The sequence below is a fragment of the Mesoplodon mirus genome, assembly GCF_964341445.2.
Source record: "Mesoplodon mirus genome assembly, chromosome: 5".
NCBI lineage: Eukaryota > Metazoa > Chordata > Mammalia > Artiodactyla > Ziphiidae > Mesoplodon > Mesoplodon mirus.
In genome coordinates this window covers 122,715,521-122,741,660 of record NC_138980.1, presented here as the reverse complement: position 1 = coordinate 122,741,660, position 26,140 = coordinate 122,715,521, and the positions used below count along the sequence as shown (strand labels likewise).

The 26,140-nt window shown below is 40.1% G+C and overlaps 1 protein-coding gene across 1 annotated transcript in view; it reads right to left on the bottom strand.

Moving 5' to 3' along the window:
- Positions 1 to 21,110, bottom strand: part of TBCA (tubulin folding cofactor A) — a 110,326-nt gene extending 89,216 nt beyond the window's left edge. Inside the window, exon 1 of the mRNA XM_082621936.1 lies at positions 20,955 to 21,110. Coding sequence (XP_082478062.1) covers positions 20,955 to 21,007 — 53 coding nt within the window. The 5' untranslated portion in view covers positions 21,008 to 21,110. The remainder of the gene's footprint in view (positions 1 to 20,954) is intronic.
- Positions 21,111 to 26,140: the final 5,030 nt, after the last annotated feature.

Here is a 26,140-nt window from a genome sequence, read left to right as displayed (position 1 = left end):
TGCAGACCTCCTCTCTCAGCTCCCAAGCATCCAACATTGAATGCACAGTCCTGGAAATGGATAGGGTTGCCCTTTCCAAAGGAAGCCCCCTTCCCACCAGGTAAAAACCCTGGGCTGCCTGAGGGATGTACATTATTCTACACAAGGAGGAAGGAGGTGATTAAGTATGTGGTTGTGGGACTGGAGCCTCACATCCCCTTTACACCCTTTATCTGTGGGGATGCTTATATTAAAAGATAATCAGGACTTTGCTGGTGATTTGGAAAACACCAAATCAGGTATAAGGTAACAACTTTGGAAAACAGTTGTTACCTTATAAATTATAAAGAACATTGACGTACCTTATGACCCAACAATTCCATTCCTGGATAAACACCCAAGAAAACTTTTCATGCATCATTAGTAAAGACGTGAACAAGAATGTACATAGAAACATAGTAACTGAACAATCCAAATGCCCATCAATAGAAGAAGGGATAAATTATGGAATTATCACACAATGGAATATTACACAATAGTCAATACTGCATCTAAATGTAAAAATATGGATGAATCTTACCAACATAACACTGAGTGAAAAACAGTAAGTCCCAGAAAATATCCTTCTTACAAACTAAAAGGTAACTAAACAATATATACCTTAGTAATATACAAATAATACAATTATATAAAATAAAAAAGCAAGGTAATCATAAAAACAAGATTAAAAACAATTACCTCAGACGGAGGGAGGAGCACAAAATTAGACATGTTATTATCATTATTTTAGTTCTGTGTTAGGTGATGGGTTCATATTAATATATTATTTAAAAATAAATATAGGAATACAACAAATGAGAGCTGTGCATGAACCAAGACGTGCAGCATAAACCAAGGATTAAGATTAATTTAATTCTGTACAACTAAGACCCAAAGAAAGAAAATTTGTTGGGGCAACAAATTTGGATCCACTCCTCACAGCACATCTTAAATCTTCCATCTTTGTTTTTGACTCTATGGTCACCTATTTTTTTTTTAATTGAAGTATACTTGATTTACAATGTTGTGTTAGTTTCAGGTGTACAGCAAGTGACTTCAGTTTCACATATATATATACACACACACATATTTTTTTCTTTTTCAGATTCATTATAGGTTATTACAAGATATTGAATATAGTTCCCTGTGCTATACACACTAGGTCCTTATTATTTATCTATTTTATATATAGTAGTGTGTATCTGTTAATCGCAAACTCCTAATTTATCCTTCTCACCCCCTTTCCCCTTTGATAACCATATGTTTGTTTTCTATGTCTGTGAGACTGTTTCTGTTTTTAAGTAAGTTCATTTGTATCATTTTTTTAGATTCTACATATAAGTGATATCACGTGATATTCATCCTTCTCTGTCTGACTTACTTCACTTAGTATGTTAATCTCTAGCTCCATCCATGTTGCAGAAAATGGTATTATTTCATTCTTTTTTACAGCTGAGTTATCCACTGTGGTATGTGTGTGCGCGTGTGTGTGTGTATACATACACACACACATACATACATATATACACATCTTCTTTATCCATTCCTCTGTCAGTGGACACTTAAACTGCTTCCATGCCTTGGTTATTCTAAATAGTGCTGCTATGTACATTGGGGTGCATGTATCTTTTCAAGTTAGAGTTTTCATCTTTTCCAGATATACGCACAGGAGTGGGGTTGCTGGATCATATGGTAACTCTGTTTTTAGTCTTTTAAGGGACCTCCATACTGTTCTCCATAGTGACTGCACCAATTTACATCCCAACAGTGTAAGAGGGTTCCCTTTACTCCACACCCTCTCCAGCATTCATTATTTGTAGACGTTTTGATGATGGCCATTCTGACTGATACGAGGTTGCACCTCATTGATTTGCATTTCTCTAATAATTGGCGATGTGGAGCATCTTTTCATGTGCCTGTTGACCATCTGTATGTCTTCTTTGGAGAAATGTCTGTTAAGGTCTTCTGCCCATTTTTTGATTGGGTTGTTTGTTTTTTTGTTGTTGAGTTGTACGAGCTGTTTGTATATTTTGGAAATAAAGCCCTTGTCAGTCGCATCCTTTGCAAAGATTTTCTCACAGTCTGTAGGCTGTCTTTTCATTTTGTTCTTGATTTCGTTTGCTGTGCAAAAGCTTGTAAGTTTGATAAAGTCCAATTTGTTTATTTTTGATTTTATTTATTTTGCCTTGGGAGACTGATCTAAGAAAGTATTGCTACAATTTATTTCAGAAAATGTTTTGCCTATGTTCTCTTCTAAGAGTTTTATGGTGTCATGTCTTATATTTAAATCTTTAAGCCATTTTGAGTTTATTTTGTGTATGGTGTGAGGGAGTGTTCTAATTTACATGTGGCTATCCAGCTTTCCTAACGCCACTTGATGAAGAGACCTCTTTTCTTCATTGTATAGTCTTACCTCCTTTGTTGAAGATTAATTGACTGTAGGTAATGGGTTTATTTCTGGGATCTCTATTCTGTTCCACTGATCCATATGTCTGTTTTTGTTCCAGTACCACACTGTTTTGATTACTGTAGCTTTGTAGTACTGTCTGAAGTCTGGGAGGATTATGCCTCCAGCTTTGTTCTTTTTCCTCAGGATTACTTTGGCAATTCTGGGTCTTTTGTGGTCCCATATAAATTTCAAAGTAAACAAAAAAACAAAAAAAAACCTTTAAAAATCATGTCAAATAAATAAATAAATAAATAAATAAATAAAATACCTAGGAATAAACCTGACCAAGGGGGTGAAAGACTTATACACTGAGAACTATAAAACACTGAGAACAACAGAACACTGATAAAGGAAATTAAAGATGTTTCAAAGAAATGGGAAGATATTCCATGCTCTTGGATTGGAAGAATTAGTATTATTAAAATAGCCATACTACCCAAAGCAATCTATAGATTTAATGTGATCCTTATCAAATCGCCCAGGACATTTTCCACAGAACTAGAACAAATAATCCTAAAATTTTCATGGTCACCTATTTTTAAAAGTTAGTAGCAATATTCATTTCAGCGATGGAAGAAAACACTGATTATGGGAAAGTGCAGTGTAGTCTGATGAACCAAGTAATGTTTGGGGAAATTTTTCCATAAAGGTATCTTTAAAAATAGTTTCAGCACTTATAGGGGTTTCACCTCTGGGAAAATATACATGTGAAATACTTTATTCACTAATAATATAAATAAGGTATTAGAGTGATTCTTCTGTTAGAATTACCTAAAAACAATTTAAAAATCTGTCTCCTTTTTTGACACAACCTGAGTCACTGCCAGTCATCCCAACTTAAATTCTCCATTCCAACCAACAAAACATCTTGCTGATGTCACCTGGATCTCAACTCTATCCTCAACTCCCATCCAGTCATTCAACACTGCTGAGCACCTAGTATATACTAGAGAGTATGCTAAATGTACAAACATGGAGAAAACAGTTTTGCACTTCCCGAAGCTCAAAGAGCTGTACAATACTTCTAAAAGTATGATTAGAGGAACATATATAATAGAATTATGCAAAGGCATTGTAAAACGTACAAATTCTTGGATCCTGCCCCACACTTACAGAATTAGAATCTTAGGGGGTAAAGCCGGAGTAAATGTGTTTTTTAAAAGTTCCCATGTTAAAATTAAAAATTAATTAAAAGTACCCAAGTTAATTCTTTTACATAATAAAGTTTGAGAATTATTGTTATAGTATAGTAGTTCTTAAACTCTTTGGTCTCAAAATACTTTTAAAAATTACTGAGAGCCTATAATTCTGATTGGCACTAATTCCAACATATGAGTTTTTTCCCCCCACACCAAGCGATTCTCTGACACCAGTTAGGTGTCCTACAATTTAACTTAGTCCTGACACTATCTACTTAAAGACAGTACCAGATTCCATGGATTAAGGGCTCAGTCCCACAAGACACACCCACTTTGTATGCCAATCAGAAGCCCAGGTTGTTACCTATGCTTTTGACCAACTGGCTATAAATCAGAGGTTCCCAGGAACCACTCCCTGACTTAGATTAATTTGCTAAAGCAGCTCAAAGAACTCAGAAAACCAGTTTACTCACTGGATTACGGGTTTATTACAAAGGATATTAATCAACAGACAGATGTACATGACTGGGTCCCAAACACAGGAGCTTCTGTCCCTGGGGAGTATGGAGCTCAACATGGTGGTATGAATGGGTTCTGATTCACCAATCTGGAATCTTGTCCTTTTGGGATTTTATGAAGGTTTCATCAGAGAGGCAGGATTGATTAAATCACTGGCCATCAGTGACTGATTCAACCTCACGGCACTTTCCTCTCCCCAGAGGTCAGGAGATGGGACTAAGAGTTCCAACTTTTTAATCACGGTTGGTTCCCCTGCAACAGCCCCCATCCTTAGGTTACCCAGGTGCTTTCCAAAATTGTCTAATTAACATAAGACAACTTCACTACTCTCATCACCAAGGAAATTTCAAGGGTTTTAGGAGCTCTCTGTCAGGAATGGGGAGGAAGACGAAATATATATTTCTTACTACAAATTACAATACCACATGACCTCAAAGAACTTTTGGTTATGTTAATTACAGATATTAATATTTTGTATTAGAAATTAAAACTGGGAAATCACAAAAATATTTTAATTAAAAATGTAGTATTTGTTAATTCACTTAAAAACAACAAATGTACATGTTAACCAAGATAACCTATTTTATAAAAAAATAACTATATTTTCCAAAACGAAAAAATTTACTGAGAAGAATGGCAATGCTTCACATTTTTGCAAATCTTTTAAATGTCTAGATTAACAGAAACATCTGGATCTGCTTCTTCATTTAATCTGTTACAATATCACATATCATTACAGTCTCTGGAAAACTCCACTATACAATTTTGTGCAAATGAAAGTGAAAAAGGCAAATAATGTCTCAGTATTACTATGAAAATAAAGTTGACCTTGCAAACACCCTGAAAGGGTGTCAGAGACCCCCAGGGGCCCCTGGACCATACTTTGGAAACCAACGGTCTAATGAAAGGAACAGATAATTACAGTAATCTCCCCTTATCTGAGGTTTCAGTTACCCACAGTCAACTGCAGTCTGAAAATATCAAATGGAAAATTCCAGAAATAAACAGTAAGTTTTAAATTGCATGCACGTTCTGAGTACTGTGATGAAATCTCATACTGTACTGCTTTGTCCCACCCAGGATGTGAATCATCCACACTGTATACACTACCCACTCATTAGTATAGGAAAAAACATAGTAGATACAGAGTTTGGTACTATCTGCAGTTTCAGGCACCTACAGCAAGTTTTTTAACATATCCCCCACGGATAAGAGAAGGCTACTATACAAAGTTCTTTGAGAACACAGAGAAGGGAGACAGACAGGAAACTTCTGCAGAGGTGGTGACATCTCCTGAGACTTAAGCCCAAATCTTTACACACTAGGTAGGCCCTGTAGGATCTATATCTTCTCCCTCCTACTTTTCAAGGTGTCTCCTACCCCTTCTCCTCTTTCTCATTTGGTTGCTCCTCCTCAAACTGGCCAATCTTTCTCTCTTCTTCAAGCCTTTGTATCTACTGTTCTTTTTTCTGAAAGGCTCTTCCCCCATACAGTCCATGGCTCTTCTTGGCCACACCTGGCCATCATGAAGATTAAGGACAGCTATACCCTTGTATACCTGTAATCCATTCAGGGCCTATTCCTTAGAAAATTCTGCCTTATACTAACTGTTATATATGTGCACTAGAAGCCATATTTAACAAAGCACATGGTAGCATCATTTGTAAACGTGGAAAAAATAAAACTAAATATCCATCAACATGAGAATGAAACAAAACACTAGTAAATTCACGCAATAGAATGAATTAGAGCTGAATGTTTCAACGTGAATAAATCTCAAGAACAGTAATATGCACAAAAAGTAGGCTAAAGAAAGATTCCTACAATATGACACTACTTATAATTTTTAAATTTTAAATTAATCTATATTTTGATAGGTAATACACGATTCAAAATTATAAGAATTTCCTCCCATCCCTGTCCTACAGTTATACAGTTTCTCTCCCAGGGACAACCAACGTGACCAGTTTCCTATGTATCCTTCCAGATATATTTTATGTTACACAAAAATATAAGTTTTGTTAAATGTGCTGAATACTTTAATATGGTTCATGTATATCTACATATAAAATAGAAGTTTAAAAATATGTATGGAAATGATAAAGACCAAATTCAGAATAATAATTACTAACAGGCAAAGAAGAAAAGGAACAAACTCAGAAAGGGGCACTTCAAATGTACCTGTATTGTTTCATTTCAGGTTTATTGTGTTTTCTCGATTTTTTTCATACATGAAATAAATTTTTTTCTTCATAAAATAAATAGATGAAAAGGATCAGATTTGAGAAAATAATTAGTTTGGTGTCAGACGGAGTTTGAAACCAGAGCATACTAAGGACATAAATTCAATACTTTAAAATGAGTCTAAAGCTCAAGAGAAAGCTGGAGATTGGGGATTTATATAAAGAGATACTTGCAGTTCTAAGAATAAATATTTAGATATATGCACCCTATAAAACAGAGCACAAATTCCTTAAGGACTGGGCCCAAAACTCTGCCATATTACGTTCCCCTGAAATATCACCTACTGCCCATAATGAGATTTCAATTTACCTATATCCTTACTATTTTTCTTAGGTTTCAAAAATAACATCCTGGGCGCTTCCCTGGTGGCACAGTGGTTGAGAGTCCGCCTGCCGGACGCGGGTTTGTGCCCCGGTCCGGGAAGATCCCACATGCCGCGGAGCGGCTGGGCCCGTGAGCCATGGCCGCTGAGCCTGCGGGTTTGGAGTCTGTGCTCCGCAGCGGGAGAGGCAACAACAGTGAGAGGCCCGCGTACTGCAAAAAAAACAAAACAAAACAAAACAAAAAACATCCTGGTATGGGTGAGCCTATTTATGTAAGTAACTTAACAACAGGCAGTTACACCACACACACACACACACACACACACACACAGTCTATTAAATTAGAATCAAAGGGAGACAGTGTTCTGGTTAGTTCTAGGTAAACTACAAAGCCTTATTTATTTTTTTAATTAATTCATTCATTCATTTTTGGCTGCGTTGGGTTTTCCTTGCTGCACGCAGGCTTTCTCTACCTGCAGCAAGTGGGGGCTACTCTTCATTGTGGTGCACAGGCTTCTCATTGCAATGGCTTCTTTTTTTTTTTTTTTTTTTTTGTGGTACACGGGCCTCTCACTGTCGTGGCCTCTCCCGTTGTGGAGCACAGGCTCCGGATGCACGGGCTCAGCGGCCATGGCTCATGGGCCGAGCCGCTCCTCAGCATGTGGGATCTTCCCGGACCGGGGCATGAACCCGTGTCCCCTGCATCGGCAGGCGGACTCTCAATCACTGTGCCACCAGGGAAGCCCAGCAATGGCTTCTCTTGTTGCAGAGCACGGGCTTTAGGCACGTGAGCTTCAGTAGTTGTGGCACGCGGGCTCAGTAGCTGTGGCTCACGGGCTCTAGAACACAGACTCAGTAGCTGTGGAGCAGGGGGGCTCAGTTGCTCCGCGGCATGTAGGATCTTCCCACACCAGTGCTCAAACCCATGTTCCCTAACTGGCAGGCGGATTCTTAACCACTGCGCCACCAGGGAAGTCCCTCAAAACCATTTTTAGACTGAACTTATTAATAATTAAAAATGTTTCTAGGGCTTCCCCAGTGGCACAGTGGTTAACAGTCTGCCTGCCAATGCAGGGGACACGGGTTTGAGCGCTGGTCTGGGAAGATCCCACACGCCGCAGAGCAACTGAGCCCCTGCGCCACAGCTACTGAGCCTGCACTCTAGAGCCCACGAGACACAGCTACTGAGCCTGTGTGCCTACAGCCCATGCTCTGCAGCAAGAGAAGCCACCACAATGAGAAGCCTGTGCATTGCAAGGAAGAGTAGCCCCCGGTCGCTGCAACTAGAGAAAGCCCACGTGTGACAACGAAGACCCAATGCAGCCAAAAATTAAAAAATAAATTTATAAAAAAGCTTAAAATGTTTCTACAATAGACTAGTTTCCTTTCTAGGTAAGAAAAAATCCTGTGAAACTGTTAACTTTTAAAGAAATCCCTGATATAAATATATTTTCTTATCTTTCATTTCTCTAATAAAAATACTATCCTGACAAAAGTCTTTGTGGATTGTGATTACTTGCAGCTGTTTTATTGCTCTTTTTTTAAAAAATAAATGTATTTATTTTATTTCATTTATTTTTGGCTGTGTTGGGTCTTCGTTGCTGTGCACAGGCTTTCTTTAGTTGCAGCAAGCCGGGGCTACTCTTCGTCATGATGCACGGGCTTCTCATGTTGCGGTGCATGGGCTCTAGGCATGCAGGCTTCAGTAGTTGCAGCACGTGGGCTCAGTAGTTGTGGCTCGTGGGCTCTAGAACTCAGGCTCAGTAGCTGTGGCTCATGGGCTTAGATGCTCCATTGCATGTGGGATCTTCCCGGACCAGGGCTTGAACCCGTGTGCCCTGCATTGGCAGGTGGATTCTTAACCACTGCACTGCCAGGGAAGCCCTTTATTGCTCTTCTGAAGTTTAACTGGAGTATTCAGCAACCTCTCTCCTTTCAAAGTCTCTCACTTTTAGTGATAAAAGCAAACTTCAATTATAGGAGGGGGAACAGACTCTTGAGCTGTTCCCCCTCATATAACTGACCTCTTTTCTGGTTTTCACCACTCCTCAACTCAATTTGCAAATATGTATTAAATGCCTGTTTTGTTATAAGCAATGTATTATACACCATTCCTCTGGTCCCTAAAAAGATGAGAAGAACTGCTTGGCCTTAAGAAAATCTTTGTATATCTTATATAGTGCAAAGTCCTTAGAACTTAACGTCCTAGGTTTGAGATGAAAATTACTGTACTAGTAACCTAAGTTGAATTACACTTCAGTAGAATTATAGGTCTTCTAAAGCTTCATAGAGTACAGACATATTTCAGGCAATGGATGCACATTAAAAACATGTCATTTTAGTACTGTTCAGAAGCTGAGGATCATTTCATGGAAAAATAGATGCTTACGGGTTTATAGACAAATAAAGCCTGAGTTAAAGCATGTGTATACACATAAGGCTCCGTAAAATATTTCTTTAGCACAGGTGAAAGGATATCAACAACAAAGGGGGAACTCAATTAAAAACAAAATATTAAGAAGGATTTGAAAATAATTATAATCTAGCATTAGTATTGTAGGGATGTCTTCTGACAGTTTTGGTGAATCATTTATAGATTTTAGAATAAGGGCTCTTAAACACTCACTCACTTGACTACTCTTCCCTACGATAAACTTTATGCAAGTGCAGTAAGAGGGAAACTGGCCTTGACACATTGTGTTCTCTATGTCTGAGTCTGTATTCTTGCCCTGCAACTAGGTTCATCTGTACCATATGTCTAGATTCCACACGTATGTGTTAATATACGATATGTTTTTTTCTTTCTGGCTTACTTCACTCTGTATGACAGACTCTAGGTCCATCCATATCTCTAAAAATGACCCAATTTCATTCCTTTTTATGGCTGGGTAATATTCCACTATATATATGTACCACATCTTCTTTATCCATTCACCTGTCATTGGACATTTATGTTGCTTCCACGTCCTGGCTATTGTAAATAGTGCTGCAATGAACACTGGGGTACATGTGACTTTTTTTTTTTTTTTTTTTTTTTTTCTTTTTGCGGTACGCGGGCCTCTCACTGTTGTGGCCTCTCCCGTTGCGGAGCACAGGCTCCGGACGCGCAGGCCCAGCGGCCATGGCTCACGGGCCCAGCCGCTCCGCGGCATATGGGATCCTCCCAGACCGGGGCACGAACCCGTATCCCCTGCATCGGCAGGCGGACTCTCAACCACTGCGCCACCAGGGAGGCCCACATGTGACTTTTTGAGTTATGGTTTTCTCAGGTTATATGCTGGGTCATATGGTACTTCTATTTTTACTTTTTCAAGGAAACACCATATTGTTCTCCACAGTGGCTGTATCAATTTCCATTCCCACCAATAGTGCAAGAGGGTTCCCTTTTCTCCACACCCTCTCCAGCATTTACTGTTTGTAGATTTTTTGATCATGGCCATTATCACAGCAAGATCTTTTCTGACCCACCTCCTAGAGTAATGAAAATAAAAACAAAAATAAGCAAATGGGACCTAATTAAACTTAAAAGCTTTTGCACAGCAAAGGAAACCATAAACAAGATGAAAAGACAACCCTCCGGATGGGAGAAAATATTTGTAAATGAAGCAACAGACAAAGGATTAATCTCCAAAATATACAAACACCTCAGGCAGCTCAATATCAAAAAAAACAAACAACCGAAATCAAAAAAATGGGTGGAAGATACAGTATTTTTTAAGGTGTTAAAAATACAGGGTCACTGATATAAACAGAGATATTTTGCTGGGGCTTCAAAGCAGGCAATCAACATCTCAGCAATCTAAAGAAAAATGGCCATTACAAAGTCCTGAAGATTAATCCAAAACACAAGCTTCATGGTCCTCCCTTCTCCCTCCACAGCCAATCAGTGAAAATGACAAACAACTAAAAGCGAGTTTTTAATCACAATTTAAAAGACAGCAAGGGGGCTTCCCTGGTGGCGCAGTGGTTGAGAGTCCGCCTGCCGATGCAGGGAACGCAGGTTCGTGCCCTGGTCCGGGAAGATCCCACATGCCGCGGAGCGGCTGGGCCCGTGAGCCATGGCCGCTGAGCCTGCACGTCCGGAGCCTGTGCTCCGCAACGGGAGAGGCCACAGCAGTGAGAGGCCCGCGTACCACCAAAAAAAAAAAAAAAAAAAAAAAAAAGACAGCAAGGGACTTCCCTGGTGGTTCAGTGGTTAAGACTCTGCACTTCCAATGCAGGGTACGTGGGTTCGATCCCTGGTCGGGGAACTAAGATTCCACATGCCGTGTGGCACGGCCAAAAAAAAAAAAAGTTTAAAAGAAAGCAAGTTCCAGGGTCTCTCCTGGAGAGACTACACTGTTTATACTTCTACAGAATGATTATGATGATAATAATGACAGCAGTTAATATATACTGAACACACGTATCTGGCATTTGGGCTTAGTGCTTTAAATAATTACCTTACAATTCTCTGAACAACAGTACAAGAAAGATACTATCATTAACCCATTTTCCAGCTAAGAAAACTCAGGCTTTTAAAGGTTAAATAACTTGCTCAGGGTCACCTATGTAGTAAGTGGAGCCTGGGATTCTATCTGTTTAACTCCAACTGCAGCAATAACTATACTATTATGCTGTCACATCACAATCGATTCAGTAGCTCCCTACTGCTTATCAGGTCAAAAATCCTTATAGAGTAAGGCTTCATCCATGTCTTTGTTCACTGGAAAGACTTCTGTTGAGCATTTATTATATGTCAACACCATACCAGGTGCTTCAAAGATAGAGGTTCTGAGTGAGGCTGCTAAATAAGTGATCTTTGGATCAGTCATTGTTATTTTAAAATGAGCTCTATTGGGGCACATTAAACAGCATCACAGTTGGAATTATGTTCTTGTATAATTGTATTATTGGAAATGGAATGTTGGAAAAGGAAGACCACACATCTAAGCATTTATATCCTAAATAGTTCTGGACTACTATTTTTTTTAAATATCTTTATTGGGGTATAATTGCTTTACAATGGTGTGTTAGTTTCTGCTTTATAACAAACTGAATCAGTTATACATATGCATATGTTCCCATATCTCTTCCCACTTGCGTCTCCCTCCCTCCCACCCTCACTATCCCACCGCTCTAGGTGGTCACAAACCACCAAGCTGATCTCCCTGTGCTATGGAGCTACTTCCCACTAGCTATCTATTTTACATTTGGTAGTGTATATATGTCCATGCCACTCTCTCGCTTTGTCACAGCTTACCTTTCCCCCTCCCCACATCCTCAAGTCCATGCTCTAGTAGGTCTGTGTGGACTACTATTTTTAACAAAATTTTCCAACCTGGCTTACTACAAATTTTTAAAATTTTCTATCAAACAAAAAAATGCAATGAAAACACAGAACACACTTACATGCACACACAGGGGTCGAAAGATCTTTCATTTCCACATTCAACTTGCAGAATAATACAGGTTGTGCTGGGAAAACCAAGGTCATGAGTGGCCTTAGCTTTCCTCCTTTCCAGCTTAAAGAGACATCTGGTTGCCAGCTGTGTAGCTCCTACGAGTAAATGCTTGCCAAGTAGTTGGCTGAAGGTGGGGAAGAGCTGACCACCTGCAGTCCATTTTGACAGTGACTCTGACCATCACTTTGGAGAACTGGATACATTACAGACATTCCAAAAGGAGTTGGCTAAATTTCAAGGTAGGAGGTTGGCCATTTTGGCTGAACTTACTTTAACTCACAACAAAGCGCTATGATGTGGAAAAAGAGGAGAATACACGAAAAGGTACAAAGCTACTAAAGCTTACAAGAATAATTTACAAGGCTATGTCCCTAACCTCTCCCAGCACTGTCCACCATATTTCTATCCATAATTACTTTTAAAAGATGAAGTGTACATACAACTACAGCTAAACAGGTAAAACTATATCTCCATGTCTATGTAAGTACATGTGTCATTCATATTTTTCACTTTTATGTCAGTATAAAATATATAATCCGCATACATATACATAATGTATGTCACTATAACATGTATTATATATATAAATATATGTTTGTCACTATAACATATATTATATATATAAATATATATATTTAACTGTGGCAATTTTACTTACCTTTTATGTTTTTTATGCCTGCTGTACAATATATATGTTATACATATCATACACAGTTGTATATTAGAGGTATGGGTATAAACAAACTTAAGAAGATGACACAGTTTGGAAAAGGTGCTTGCTTTATTTTTAAAAAAAGAAAAAAATCAATACAATTTCCCCACAGATCCATGATGTAAAATTCTATAATCAAGCCTTGTAGATTTGTAATTATGGTATGTCAGCTACATTTAAACAAGAGTGTTAAAAGATTGTTAAAGTTAAACTAACACAATTGCAGTGTGAATTGTCCTAGTCTCATTCTAATCTACTGGTGTCACTTTCATTTAATCAGAGGAAAACTATGGGCCAATGTCAGTGCTATTTCCAATGCCCTAACATTCTTTGTTCACATTGGGTTTTAAGCCATTACCAATCTAAAATGGTTATAAAAAGATATATTTCAGAAAGCATTTTTAATGAATTAATTCACTCACCAGTGGACATTTTTAGCAGGCTTTATTGAAAGTAAGTTGGCTTTAAAGTTATTAAATAACCTTTTATGTTAAATGAATGAAAACATTTTGTTCTTGCAGAAGAATTTCTTGAATTTACCATAAATACAGCTTAAGAAAAGAAAAACCCTTATTTTATAAACAGAAATCATACTTGGAAACTTATGGTAGACATATGTCATTTAGCTGAAATAACATATCAGCATTTAAAACATCAAGGCTGGGGCTTCCCTGGTGGCGCAGTGGTTGAGAGTCTGCCTGCCGATGCAAGGGACATGGGTTCATGCCCCGGTCCGGGAGGATCCCACATGCTGCAGAGCGGCTAGGCCCGTGAGCCATGGCCACTGAGCCTGCGCATCCGGAGCCTGTGCTCCGCAACGGAAGAGGCCACAACAGTGAGAGGCCCATGTACCGCAAAAAAAATAAATAAATAAAAGTAATACCTGAAACCATAAAACTTCTAGAAGAAAAAATAGGCACTACGCTCTTTGACGTCAGTCTTAGCAAGATCTTTTTGGATTTGTCACCTTGGGCAAGGGAAACAAAAACAAACAAATGGAACTAATCAAAGTAAACACCTTTTGCACAACAAAGCAAAACTATCAACAAAATGAAAAGGTCACCTATTCAACAGGAGAAGGTATTTGCAAACATATATCTGATAAGGAGTTAATATCCAAAATATACAAAAAACTCACATAACTCAAGATCAAAAAAACAAACAACCTGATTAAAAAATGGGCAGAGTACCTGAATAGACATTTTTCCAAAGAAGATATACATATGGCCAACAGGCACATGAAAAGATGCTCAACATCACTCATCATCAGGGAAATGCAAATTAAAACTACAATGAGATATCACCTCACACCTGTCAGAATGGCTAGTATCAAAAAGAAAACAAATAACAGGGCTTCCCTGGTGGCACAGTGGTTAAGAATCTGCTCCGGGAAGATCCCACATGCCGCGGAGCAACTAAGCCCATGCACCATAACTACAGAGCCTGCACTCTAGAGCCCACGAGCCGCAACTACTGAGCCCATGCACCACATCTACTGAAGCTGGCACGCTCTAGAGCCTATGCTCAGCAACAAGAGAAGCCCGTGCGCCGCAACGAAGAGTAGCCCCTGCTCGCCGCAACTAGAGAAAGCCTGCACATAGCAACGAAGACCCAACACAGCCAAAAAATAATAAATTAATATAAATAAATTTTAAAAAAAGAAAACAAATAACAAATGTTGGTGAGGATGTGGAGAAAAAGGAACCCTTGTGTACTGCAGGTGGGAATGTAAATTGGTGCAGCCACTATAGGAAACAGTATGGAGATTCCTCAAAAAATTAAAAATAAAACTACAATCCAGCGATTCCACTCTTGAGTACTTACCTGAAGAAAACTAAAATACTAATTCAAAAAGATATATGCACTCCAATGTTCTCTGCAGCACTTACAATAGCCAAGATAGGGAAGAAACCTAAGTGCCCATGAACAGATGAATAAAGAAAATGTGATTGATATATATATTTATAATTACTTATACATACACACACAATGGAATATTACTCAGCCATAAAGAAGAATGAAATCTTATCATCTGTGACAACAAGGATGGACTTAGAGGGCATTATGCTAAGTGAAATAAATCAGACAGAGAAAAACAAATACTGTGTGATTTTACTTATATGTGGGATCTAAAAAACAAAACAAATGAACAAACATAACTAGACAGAAACAGAATCACAGAGAGAACAAACAGGTGGTTGCCAAAGGGGAGGCATGTGGAGGGAAGAGAGAAATAGGTGAGGGAGATTAAGAGGTACAAATTGGGCTTCCCTGGTGGCGCAGTGGTTGAGAGTCTGCCTGCCGATGAAGGGGGCACAGGTTCGTGCCCCGGTCTGGGAGGATCCCACATGTCGTGGAGTGGCTGGGACCGTGAGCCATGGCCGCTGAGCCTGCGCATCCAGAGCCTGTGCTCCGCAATGGGAGGGGCCACAACGGTGAGAGGCCCACATACCGCAAAAAAAAAAAAAGGGCCAAGAGGTACAAACTTCCAGTTACAAAATAAATGAGTCACAGGTATGAAAGGTACAGTGTGAATATAGTCAATAATTATGTAACATCTTTGTATGGTGACAGATGGTAACTAGACTTATCATGGTGATCATTCTGAAATACAGAAATGTCAAATTACTATGTTGTGTATCAAGAACTACCACAGCATTGTAGGTCAATTATACTTCAAAAACGAAAAATACTCATAGAAAAAAAGATCAGATTTGTGATTACCAAAGGTGGGGAGTGGGGGAGAAGGGGAATTGGATACAGATAGTCAAAAAGGTACAAACTTCCAGTAATAAGGTAAATAAGTACTACTAGGTATGTAATGAACAACATGTTAAATATAATTAACACTGCTATATGTTATCATGAAAGTTGTAAGAGAGTAAATTCTGAGTTCTGAGCACAAGGAAAAAAATTTTTTTCTATTTCTTTAATTTTGTATCTATATGAGATGATAGATGTTCACTAAACTTACTGTGGTAATAATTTCATGATGTATGTAAGTCAAATCATTATGTTGTATACCTTAAACTTATATAGTTGCTGTATGTCAATTATATCTCAATAAAACTAGAAGAAAAAAAATCAATGCTGTATCTTCTACTTTAGAGAAAAGTATTTTCTAAATCACCAATAACTTAATACAGAAAAAAAAGCTTCTCTGGCAAAACTTCATATTTACAGGATGCACTTAAGTTTTAAGTAAAGTACAACATTCAATTCACAGTTGAACTATCAGCAAATAGTCTCCAAATAATCACAGCACACACAAAACAGTGCTACGTTAGCTACTTATGTAAGTACTAATACGAATCACCCTGGTTTGCTTGGGACTTTCCCAGCTTTAGCACTGTAGGTTCCACATCCTGGAAACCCTCCTGTCCCAGGTAAACCCAGACAACTAATGTCAGCGAGACACTGGGGGGTGGGGGGTGGGGCGGAGATTTACAGTTCTGCACTTGAAAAGAAGAAATTTGGAGTCATATCTGGTAACTCCTTGCTAGGGCTGCCAGATTAGCTGTGCCCAGTCACATATAAGTAGGTCTAGCAATCTGGAACATGGATTCAAATCTTTATTTTTATTTTATTTTTTTCACATACACATACACACTTTATTTATTTATTTATTTATTTACATTGAAGTATAGTTGACTTACAGTGTTGTGTTAGTTTCAGGTGCACAGCAAAGTGATTCAGATATACATATACATATATATGTTCTTTTTCAGATTCTTTTCCATTATATGTAATTACAAGATACTGAATATAGCTCCCTGTGCTATACAGTAGGCCCTTGTGTTTATCTATTTTATATATAGTAGTGTGTATATGTTAATCCCAAACTCCTAATATAAGCCCTTAAATTATCAAGGATGAACAAAAAGGAGGCTGTGATTATTTCAATAGAAAACTCGAGTAAATCTGACCTTGCTTAATACTGTTTGGCATTGATCATTCAGTTAATCTCAGTAAACTTAGGTCAGGTGGCTATTCCATGCCAGGCACTGAAGACAGCAGTGAACAAGACAGTTTCGTCACTGATGTCACTCCCAGTCTCAAGGGAAGATAAGAAGATAAAGAAAAATATTCCAGTGATGTTGGTGTAATTTGGTAAACGATATTCCGCCTCATTTGTTAAATATTTGTCGAACATCAAATCTTTAAAAAGAGGCTGCAAGACCCAAACCTACCAACTAATACCTAACAACGAGTCACATGTGAACACAGGCTGCTGCTTGAAGAAACTCGTATATTACCCAGCCCCTAGTACATACATATCTCTAATTCACAGCCAGAATTAGCCCTAGAAAAACAATCCCATTGCAGGGGAGGAGATATTTGACAAGTCCTACCAGTCAGGAACTCAGTACCAAGTCAGACTCATTGCTGTCTAACTCTCACCTTACAAGCCATTCCTAGTAACTGGACTCTCCTGTTTCTAGAGGTCTAACCTCTCTCTTGAAATCTATTTCAGGAAATCAGATCCTTTGCCTTTGTTACCATGTGAAATAACAAAGTTTCTCTAGGACTAGAGCACTGTGAGGCTTCTGCCTATTTCCTTAGGGTCTAAAATCACCATTTTGCCAACATGCTGAAATGTGCATCTTCCACTCATTGTTTGATCTCTCAATTGCCAAATACCACCTTTTATTTATTGCCTGTTTCCATACTCCAGTAATATTCCATCTGCTTGTCCACATTTCTTCCTAAAACCCACTACAGGGAACTTTTGGATCACCTGAAGTATTTTAGCGGATTTGATTAGACGCTAAACTCTAAGAATTTACCCTCCCAAGCACACAGCCTACCCAAACTGAACTCTAGGACTAACACCTAGCATATATTTCTAAATGGTTCTGAACTCCTGGAAAGAAAACTGAAGGAATTCTGGGCTTAAATGACTTTAAATCTCTTTTTCCAAATAAAAGTTGTTACTTCTGAAGATAAATGAGGTGATGGGAAATGAACATCTTGACTAGAAAAAAGGTGCTGAGAACAGAAACTGAATTTTAGACCACTGCTTTAAGAAACCAATGCACAGAATGCCATTCACAAGACCAAGAACATGTCTGAATCATGAAACTGATTGAGAAGTCTTTGAAACTAAATTTGGAGGAGAAAAAATGCATACCTTTTTATTATAAAAAATGTTTAATATATAGAGAGAAAAATATAATGAAGACCCATGACCATTCATCCCCAACAATTATTAACGTGTTGCCACATCTGCCTCATCTATTTTTTTCCTTTGCTGAAGTATAATGTAGAATTTTTAAAAAACAGGATACTAAGGCAGAAGATGGAAGGAGTCAGAGTAAAATAATTTTCAGGAGAATGTAACAGAATAGGGAACAATATTTATGCATTTAGAGAGTTATCTACCAAGGCAAAATATGAGTAATAAGCAGCTAAAATAGAAATTCTAGGTTTCTTAAAAAACATATCTCATTTCAGTACTTATGGGAAAGCTCTACACCAAAATGTCAACAGAAAAGCCATGAAAAAATGTACAGTAGGCATTTGCATTAATTTATAAGCAATTTGAGATATTATGAAGTAAATTATGAAGGGATTTCATAAAAATGATAAATTTACTTATGTATGAAGAATCAAAATTAGTTTGATAATGCTCTATTATTGAAATAAAATGAAAACAAAACTTTATTTCCAAGCAGTTTCCATAAGTACTTAAGAATTTTTGAAAGCTTGAAAACTTAAATTATTATCTAAATGAGTGTGTCTTCCCACAAATAACAAATGCTGGTGAGGATGTGGAGAAAAGGGGACCCCTGTACACTGTTGGTGGGAATGTAAATTGGTGCAGCCACTATGGGAAACAGCATCAAGGTTCCTCAAAAAAGTAAAAATAGAACCACCATATGATCTGGCAATTCCACTCCTGGGTATTTATCTGAAGAAAATGAAAACACTATTTCGAAAAGATACATGCACCCCCATGTTCACAGCAGCATTATTTACAATAGCAAAGCTATGGAAACAACCTAAGCATCGGTCAACTGATGAATGGATAGAGAAGATGTGATATACGTACATACACACACACACACACACACACACACACACACACACGACAGAATACTACTCAGCCATAAAAAAGAATGGAATTCTGCCATTTGCAACAACATGGATGGACCTACAGGGTATTATGCTTAGTGAAGTAAGTCACACAGAGAAAGACAAACACTATATGTTATCACTAATATGTGGAATCTAAAAAATAAAACACACAAATGAATATAACAGATCAAAAACTGACTTACAGATATAGAGAGCAAACTAGTAGTTACCAGTGGGGAGAGGGAAGGGAATGGGGTAGAATAGGGGTAGGGGATTAAGAAGTACAAACTACAGCATATAAAATAAATAAGCTACAAGCATATATTGTACAGTACAGGAAATATAGCCAATATTTTATAACTTAATGGAGAATAATTAATAAAAATTTTGAATCACTGTTATACACCTGAAACTAATATTGTAAATCAACTATACTCAATAAAAAAAGTCATTTCTCATGACTTACCATCTAAAGCACTCTTCATTATACCCTGGTACTTCTGCCAAATAGATTTATGAAAATGACATAACCAAAGTAAGTCTAACAAAAGTGAAAACAGAACTTGGGGGTAATAGGGCAAATTATATTTTCAGTTACACATCTCAACTCCCCTTCTATTATCACACATTTTAAAAAATACTCTTCTGGGGGGCACTGTAGCTTAAAACAAAAGGTTGTAGATCAGAAACCTTAGTGCTTTCCCCTGCTCTGCCACTAACTAGCACAGTGACCCCGGACAAATTTACTTTTCCTATTTTAACTTCATTAAACCTCAGTTTCTCATCTGTAAAATGGGAATACAAACCATAGTATTAGTTAACATTTACTAGTACTTACCACATACTGTTAAACAGAACAGCAGGCGTTTTTTGGAACTGCACGAGGCGGGTACTTACTCCATTTTACAAACGAGGAAACTGAGGCACGGTGCAATGTAATATATTCAACAATACATAACATATGGCAGAATCAAGATTGGAACCCAAGCAGTCTCACTTCAGAAAAGGCTGTACATTTCACTACTACTCATCCTATCTCCTTACCGCCTTAACAATCATGACAGCTTCTGGAAAGCACAGTGCAATGCTGTGTTAAGCCGCGGAGGCAATATCTTAAAAAGTGAATTTATTCTCCCCTTTGCCTTGTCCTTCCTCTGGTGAAAATATCAACACAGGGAGGAAAGGTGGGCAGAGGAAGAAGCCAGAGAGCTAGGATTAGACATGTTTACTGCCAAATAACCTGCTTCTTCAGAAGGCTGTTCATCTTTTCTCTTGTAATGCCTCATCAAAAAGTTTCAGCTTTTGGCGTCTGAACAATAAAGGCCTAATAAGCACTCCAGTGTCTCACAGCGGTGAGAATGACGGCGAATTACAGGACTGGCCTACCCAGGATAGTTACTTGAACAGCACCACACAAGCTCCGGGGCGAGCCTCGGGGAAGCTAACCGGGGAGTGAGGCCACAGAAGTTTGTCGAGTGTGCTGGAAGTTCACGCCGCAGTTCTTCAGACTGCGAGTCCCGCCTGCCATGTTAGATGACAGGGTGCCCGCAAGGTCCCATTTCTAATGAGGGCCGGGCTCGCGGCGACCCCCTAAACTTCACAACGGGCTCCCGCGTCCACGTGAGCGCAGGTAATGGACTGGAAGCGCCCCCCGCCAGCCAGGTTCCGCAGTGAGGCCCGGGCAGCGCACTCGGAGATACGACCCCAGCCCGCCCCGCCCTCGAGAGCCGGGCCGCCGCCCCTCTGCCTCCCCGACTGCGGGCGCCGGAGGGGTGGGGCCGCCGCGACCTTCACCGCTCCGCGGCTGGGTTTTGGAGGGGGCAGGCGGGGGGAGGGGAGTGCCCCGGTCCAGTGACTTGGGCACCTGCGCGCCCCCTCCGTTCCCGCCCCGTCCCCACCGGCCGCGGAGCCCCAGGTGAGGCCTGGAGTCCGGGGCCCAGCTCGGGCCTGCGCTCCGCCCGGCCTCTCGGGCCGCCACGGGGCGAGGAAGAGGAGGCGGCGGCAGCTGCGCCGCTCCCGGCTCCTTACCGCTTCACCACGCCGGTTTTGATCTTGATCTGCCTCACGCGAGGATCGGCCATGGTCCCTCGAGCACCGCGGGAATGAGGAGCGGAGAGCTGGGGTAACCTTTGAGTGAGACTACGAGAAGGAAGCGGGTCTGTAGGCGTAGCCGGCGCGGGCCGGCGCGCATGCGCACACTCCGGCGCGGCCCCGGCGCCACTCTGGCGCTGCTGCCACACCCGCGGGGCGTGGGCCCAGGGTCGCGAGCCGAGGGCGGGTCACCACTCACCCACCTCCACCGAGTTTCCTGCTCGCAGGACGTGGCCCTCCTTTTTAGTTCTTGAACAGCCCCCTTCTTAGTGTGAATACAAGTTACACTTTTCCCGGTCTCCACAGCCTGGGCGTTTGGGGAAACTTGTGTCTCCCCAGATAGACTGGTTTGGCCATGACATTGCTTTGCGAGATTATCCGCTGAATGGACGGAGTGACCTAAAAATTGAAGATGTTTTCGGTGTCATTATCTTATGTCAAATGGGGTAAAATGATGCAGGTTTAAAGAAATAAACTACCGTCATGCACGCAGTTAAGAAAATCCTTATCCTCTACCTCAGACCTCTGCAAACAATGTTTGTGGATAAATGCACGTAACAAAAGAAACGACTATAGGACTTATTCAAAAATCATTACCTCTAGTGAATCTTAAATATCCAACTTACAAAAATTGTGTGGCATAAAAAAGCTTGGGCTTCGTGGTCAAACAAACCCACTGACCTTTGGTATTAAGGGGGTTTTACCCTTTAATAGCTAACTGACACTGGGCACATAGGCCACTTAACCTCGCTGCTGAGGCTTTTGCCTTGTATGCAAAATAGAAATAATGTCCACTTTACAGAGTAGATATGAAGGTTAAAGCTCAATGCCTGATATAATACTCAACAGCTTTTGACTATTTTATATTTTCAAAAAATGTGTCTATTGCATAAAATGAGATACACCTCCAGTGAGCTCTGGCAACCTCTTCCCCAAGGAACGCAGGGCAGAGCCTCCTTCCTTTTATAGTTTCTTGGTATCATTCTTCAAAGGCCTGTCTTTACCCTTCCCTACACTTGATTCACTCCTTCTGGCTTTTGTGACTAGCTCTGGACAGTTCAAGACCCTGCCAGTTCAGGAACCTTAGTATAAATCCAAGATCAAAACCCACCTCCTGGAGAAAGTCTACCACGACTGACCTCTGCCCATTTAATGCTCCCTGGATACTTTGGAATCACCCAAAATTAATTTTTATTTTTGGTATATTTCTCTTTTAAAAAAATAAATTTATTTATTTATTGGCTGTGTTGGATCTTCGTTGCTGCATGTGGGCTTTCTCTAGTTGCGGCGAGCAGGGGCTACTCTTTGTTGCGGCGCGCAGGCTTCTCATTGCGGTGGCTTCTCTTGTTGAGCACGGGATCTAGGGCACGTGCGCTTTAGAAGTTGTGGCACGTGGGCTCAGTAGTTGTGGCGCACGGGCTTAGCTGCTCCGTGGCATGTGGGATCTTCCCAGACCAGGGATCGAACCCGTGTCCCCTGCATTGGCAGGCAGATTCTTAACCACTGAGCCACCAGGGAAGCCCTATTTTGGGTATATTTCTTTTAAAAACTATTGTTTGAGTCCTTCATGAGGGTGTGCTCACTCTCTTCATTGGGTTAATAACATCTTTAGAGGCAAGAATCTTGTCTTCTATAAATCTTCCTCTCCTAACCTCCACTTGTGTTCTGTACACAGCAGGTGTTAAATTCAGTAAATACTGTCATCTGACTGGTTGGCGCACTGAAATAAACTTCAAGTGACACAACAGACCTATGAAATACTGGGGGGGGGCAGGGGAGGTCAAAACAAAACAAAACAGAAAAACCAACAGACTCAACACAGCAAAATGCTACAAACAGGAATCCAGTAGATCATTAATATAAAGTTACTGGGCAACCCCTTAAGGCAAAGAAAACACAGCAGTGAAACCCACATGTCAAAAGATTGTGCTGATAGGGCTCTTGCTATTGTCAAGGATCTTCCTTTAGTCAGGCAACAAAAGCCTTGTAACTCTTCATACCTTCCTTTTTGCCTTGGTTTCCAGAACCTCAGAGCTTAGTTTTGCACTGATTTGCAGGATTTCCGTCATCCTAGGTTTTTTGATGTAAATACCTAATATCTCCCCAAACCCCTAACTCTACCTCCACCCATTTGCTTTTTTTCTCTTTGTTTTAATGATTTCTTATGTGTGAACCAGTAATAAATAAATGTAACATACCAGCCAAAAGACCTGTATACTTCTATATTTATACAAATGCCTATCCTACCGTATTCTTAGTTTCCTATTTAGGACCTCCCAGATGACTTATTTATTTATTTATTTATTTATTTATTTATTTATTCTTTTGCGGTACGCGGGCCTCTCACTGTTGTGGCCTCTCCTGTTGTGGAGCACAGGCTCCGGACGCGCAGGCTCCAGACGCGCAGGCTCAGCGGCCATGGCCCACGGGCCCAGAATCTTCCCGGACCGGGGCACGAACCCGTGTCCCCTGCATTGGCAGGCGGACTCTCAACCACTGCGCCACCAGGGAAGCCCTGACTTATCTAACAAACACTTTGTATGGGACTTAATAAGGGATACCACTGTATCCCAGCATGTAGCAATGACTGGCATATAGTCAGTACTCAATAAATATTTCTTGAATGAATAAATGCTGCTTTAAAACGCTTTTTTTCCATTTAACCATATGTCATGGAGCCTTCTCATTTCAGCAAAAGAGCTACTAAGATAATCTGAAATATCCTATCACCCCCCCGCCCCATACACACACATACCATTTTTCTCTGGGCCTTGCTCCTTTGGGTCTGGACTTTGAGGAGGTAAACCAGCAAGAGGTCTTTTTTTTTTTTTTTTTTTTTTTTTGCGGTACGCGGGCCTCTCAGTGTTGTGGCCTCTCCCATCGCAGAGCACAGGCTCCGGAAGTGCAGGCTCAGCGGCCATGGCTCACGGGCCCAGCCGCTCTGCGGCATGTGGGATCTTCCCGGACCGGGGCATGAACCCGTGTCCCCTGCATTGGTAGGCGGACTCTCAACCACTGCGCTACCAGGGAAGCCCAAGAGGTCATTTTTGTTAGTATGGGAGAGGAGGGCTAACCATAGGAGGCTTGCAAGATCTAGGCAGGGAGATGCCCTAGGGTATTTGGAATAGAAACTGTGTAAGCTGCATTTCTCACTGTTTGACACTCTTCTGTTCTGTTATCCATAAACCTTAATTGAGTTCTGTTTAAGTATTCCAGCCTGGCCTCAGGTGACCTATAGGAATGACTCTGTAGGGGACTCTCTAAGGGATAAGTTTATTAACATTCGAGATTGAATGTTAAAGAGATCTGAGAGATCCCCAGGACTGGGTGAATCTAGTAGAACAAGAGGAAAGTCTAGCAATCTCCTCTGTGAGTGGCAATTCTCCATTGCTAATAATCTTAGAGGGTTGAGGTAATATTTTATTAAAGAATGCTGCAGATTCCCTTGCAAATACAGGTTGTTTTCCCCACACACTTACAGAGCTATAAATTTAGTCTCACTATCCCTTCATGTCATTCTCTTCCAATTGACTCCAAGCTCCTCAAGATTAGAGACCACATCACATTCATCTTAGTCTCCCCAGCAGGAAGCTTAATGCCTAATGGCAAGTAGATGCACAGTAAGTATTTGCTGAGTTAAATAAAAGTCAAATATGGGACTGAGATAGATTTCTAATTTTGATGAAAGCAAGAGACCGGTCATGTTTTTATCAACAGTACTTCTTTGTTTAAATAATCTCTCCAGGGTGTCTTCTCCAGCTGGCCATCTCGTTTTATGAAATGAAATTACAACATCAGAGCAACTGCACACTAGGCCCCATAGCCCTAATAAATGTTGTTTTAAGCCACTAACTTTGGGGTAATTAATTCATTATGCATCCATAGATAACTAGTACAAAGGTTATGCATGGGCTCCTTTTCATCAAGGCTGATCGAGCTACTACCACTGCTGAATAGCTAACCTGCTGGCAGTAAAGACCAATTTTGACCTCTTGATATGGCACCATTCCAAGAGAAGATTATCTGGTGGCAGCTTGATTATCTGGTGGACCCCTTCCACCCTGGAAAGTACAGTGTAGCAGCCATGGGATTATACCACTCAGGTCTACCTTCAAGAGAAACTTCTGTGGGGAGCATAGTTGACTGTCAGCCTTAAAGTTCCACAAATTTGGATTCACATATTTACTCCAAGTCCATACTTCCATCCCAGCCAATTATTGAGCTAGTAGAGGTATTAAAGTCAGATGATTCCTCTATGGGAAACCTTTACTTGGGAACTCCCTATCAACCTGGTCAAGATTTTATAAGAACTGCATTGCAGTCTGAAGCTTTTTCTACCCAATCTTTCCTTCCTCCTTCTTATTACAGGTGTCAGACCACCTGCTTTGCAGTCTGAAGGTTCTCCCTGCCACTTCTGCTCTCTCCCACCATATTCTTCACAGATGTTTCCTCCAATAAATTCTTGTGTGTCTAATTCCTATCTTGGCATCTGCTTCTTGAAGGGTCTAAAATGACACAGGCAATGATTTATCCTTATCAGAATTGACATCTATTCCAGATATGGATTTGTTTAATGACATGGTAAATTCATGACTCAACATTGCCTAAGATCAAAGGAAATGTAACAATGAGACCACAGAATCCACTGGTCTTGTCATATGCCTCGTCACCTAGAAGCAACCAGCTTAATAGAAAATAGAATGGCCTGTTAAAGACTCAGCTAAAGTGACAATTCAGGGGTAGTACACTTGGGATTGGGGCACCATTCTCCAGGATATGATATATGTACTGAACTAATAGCTGACATATTGTCTCTCAATACATAGAATACATGGAATGGAACCAAGAAACCAAAGGATGGAAATAGGATAGGGACCTTTCACCATCACATCCAGTAATCCACTTGTGGAATCTGTTCTTACAGTAATCCATGCCACCTTAGGCTCTGTTAGATTAGAGGCCCTAGTTCCATGGAGAATGCTTCTATGATAGGCAATAGCAAGAATTCCATTGAACCTGAAGCTATGCCTACTATTTGATTGCTTTGGGCTTTTCATGTGAGTGGATCATCACGCAAAAAAAAGAACTTACTGGTAGTGGAACTTGATCCCAAAGTCCATAAA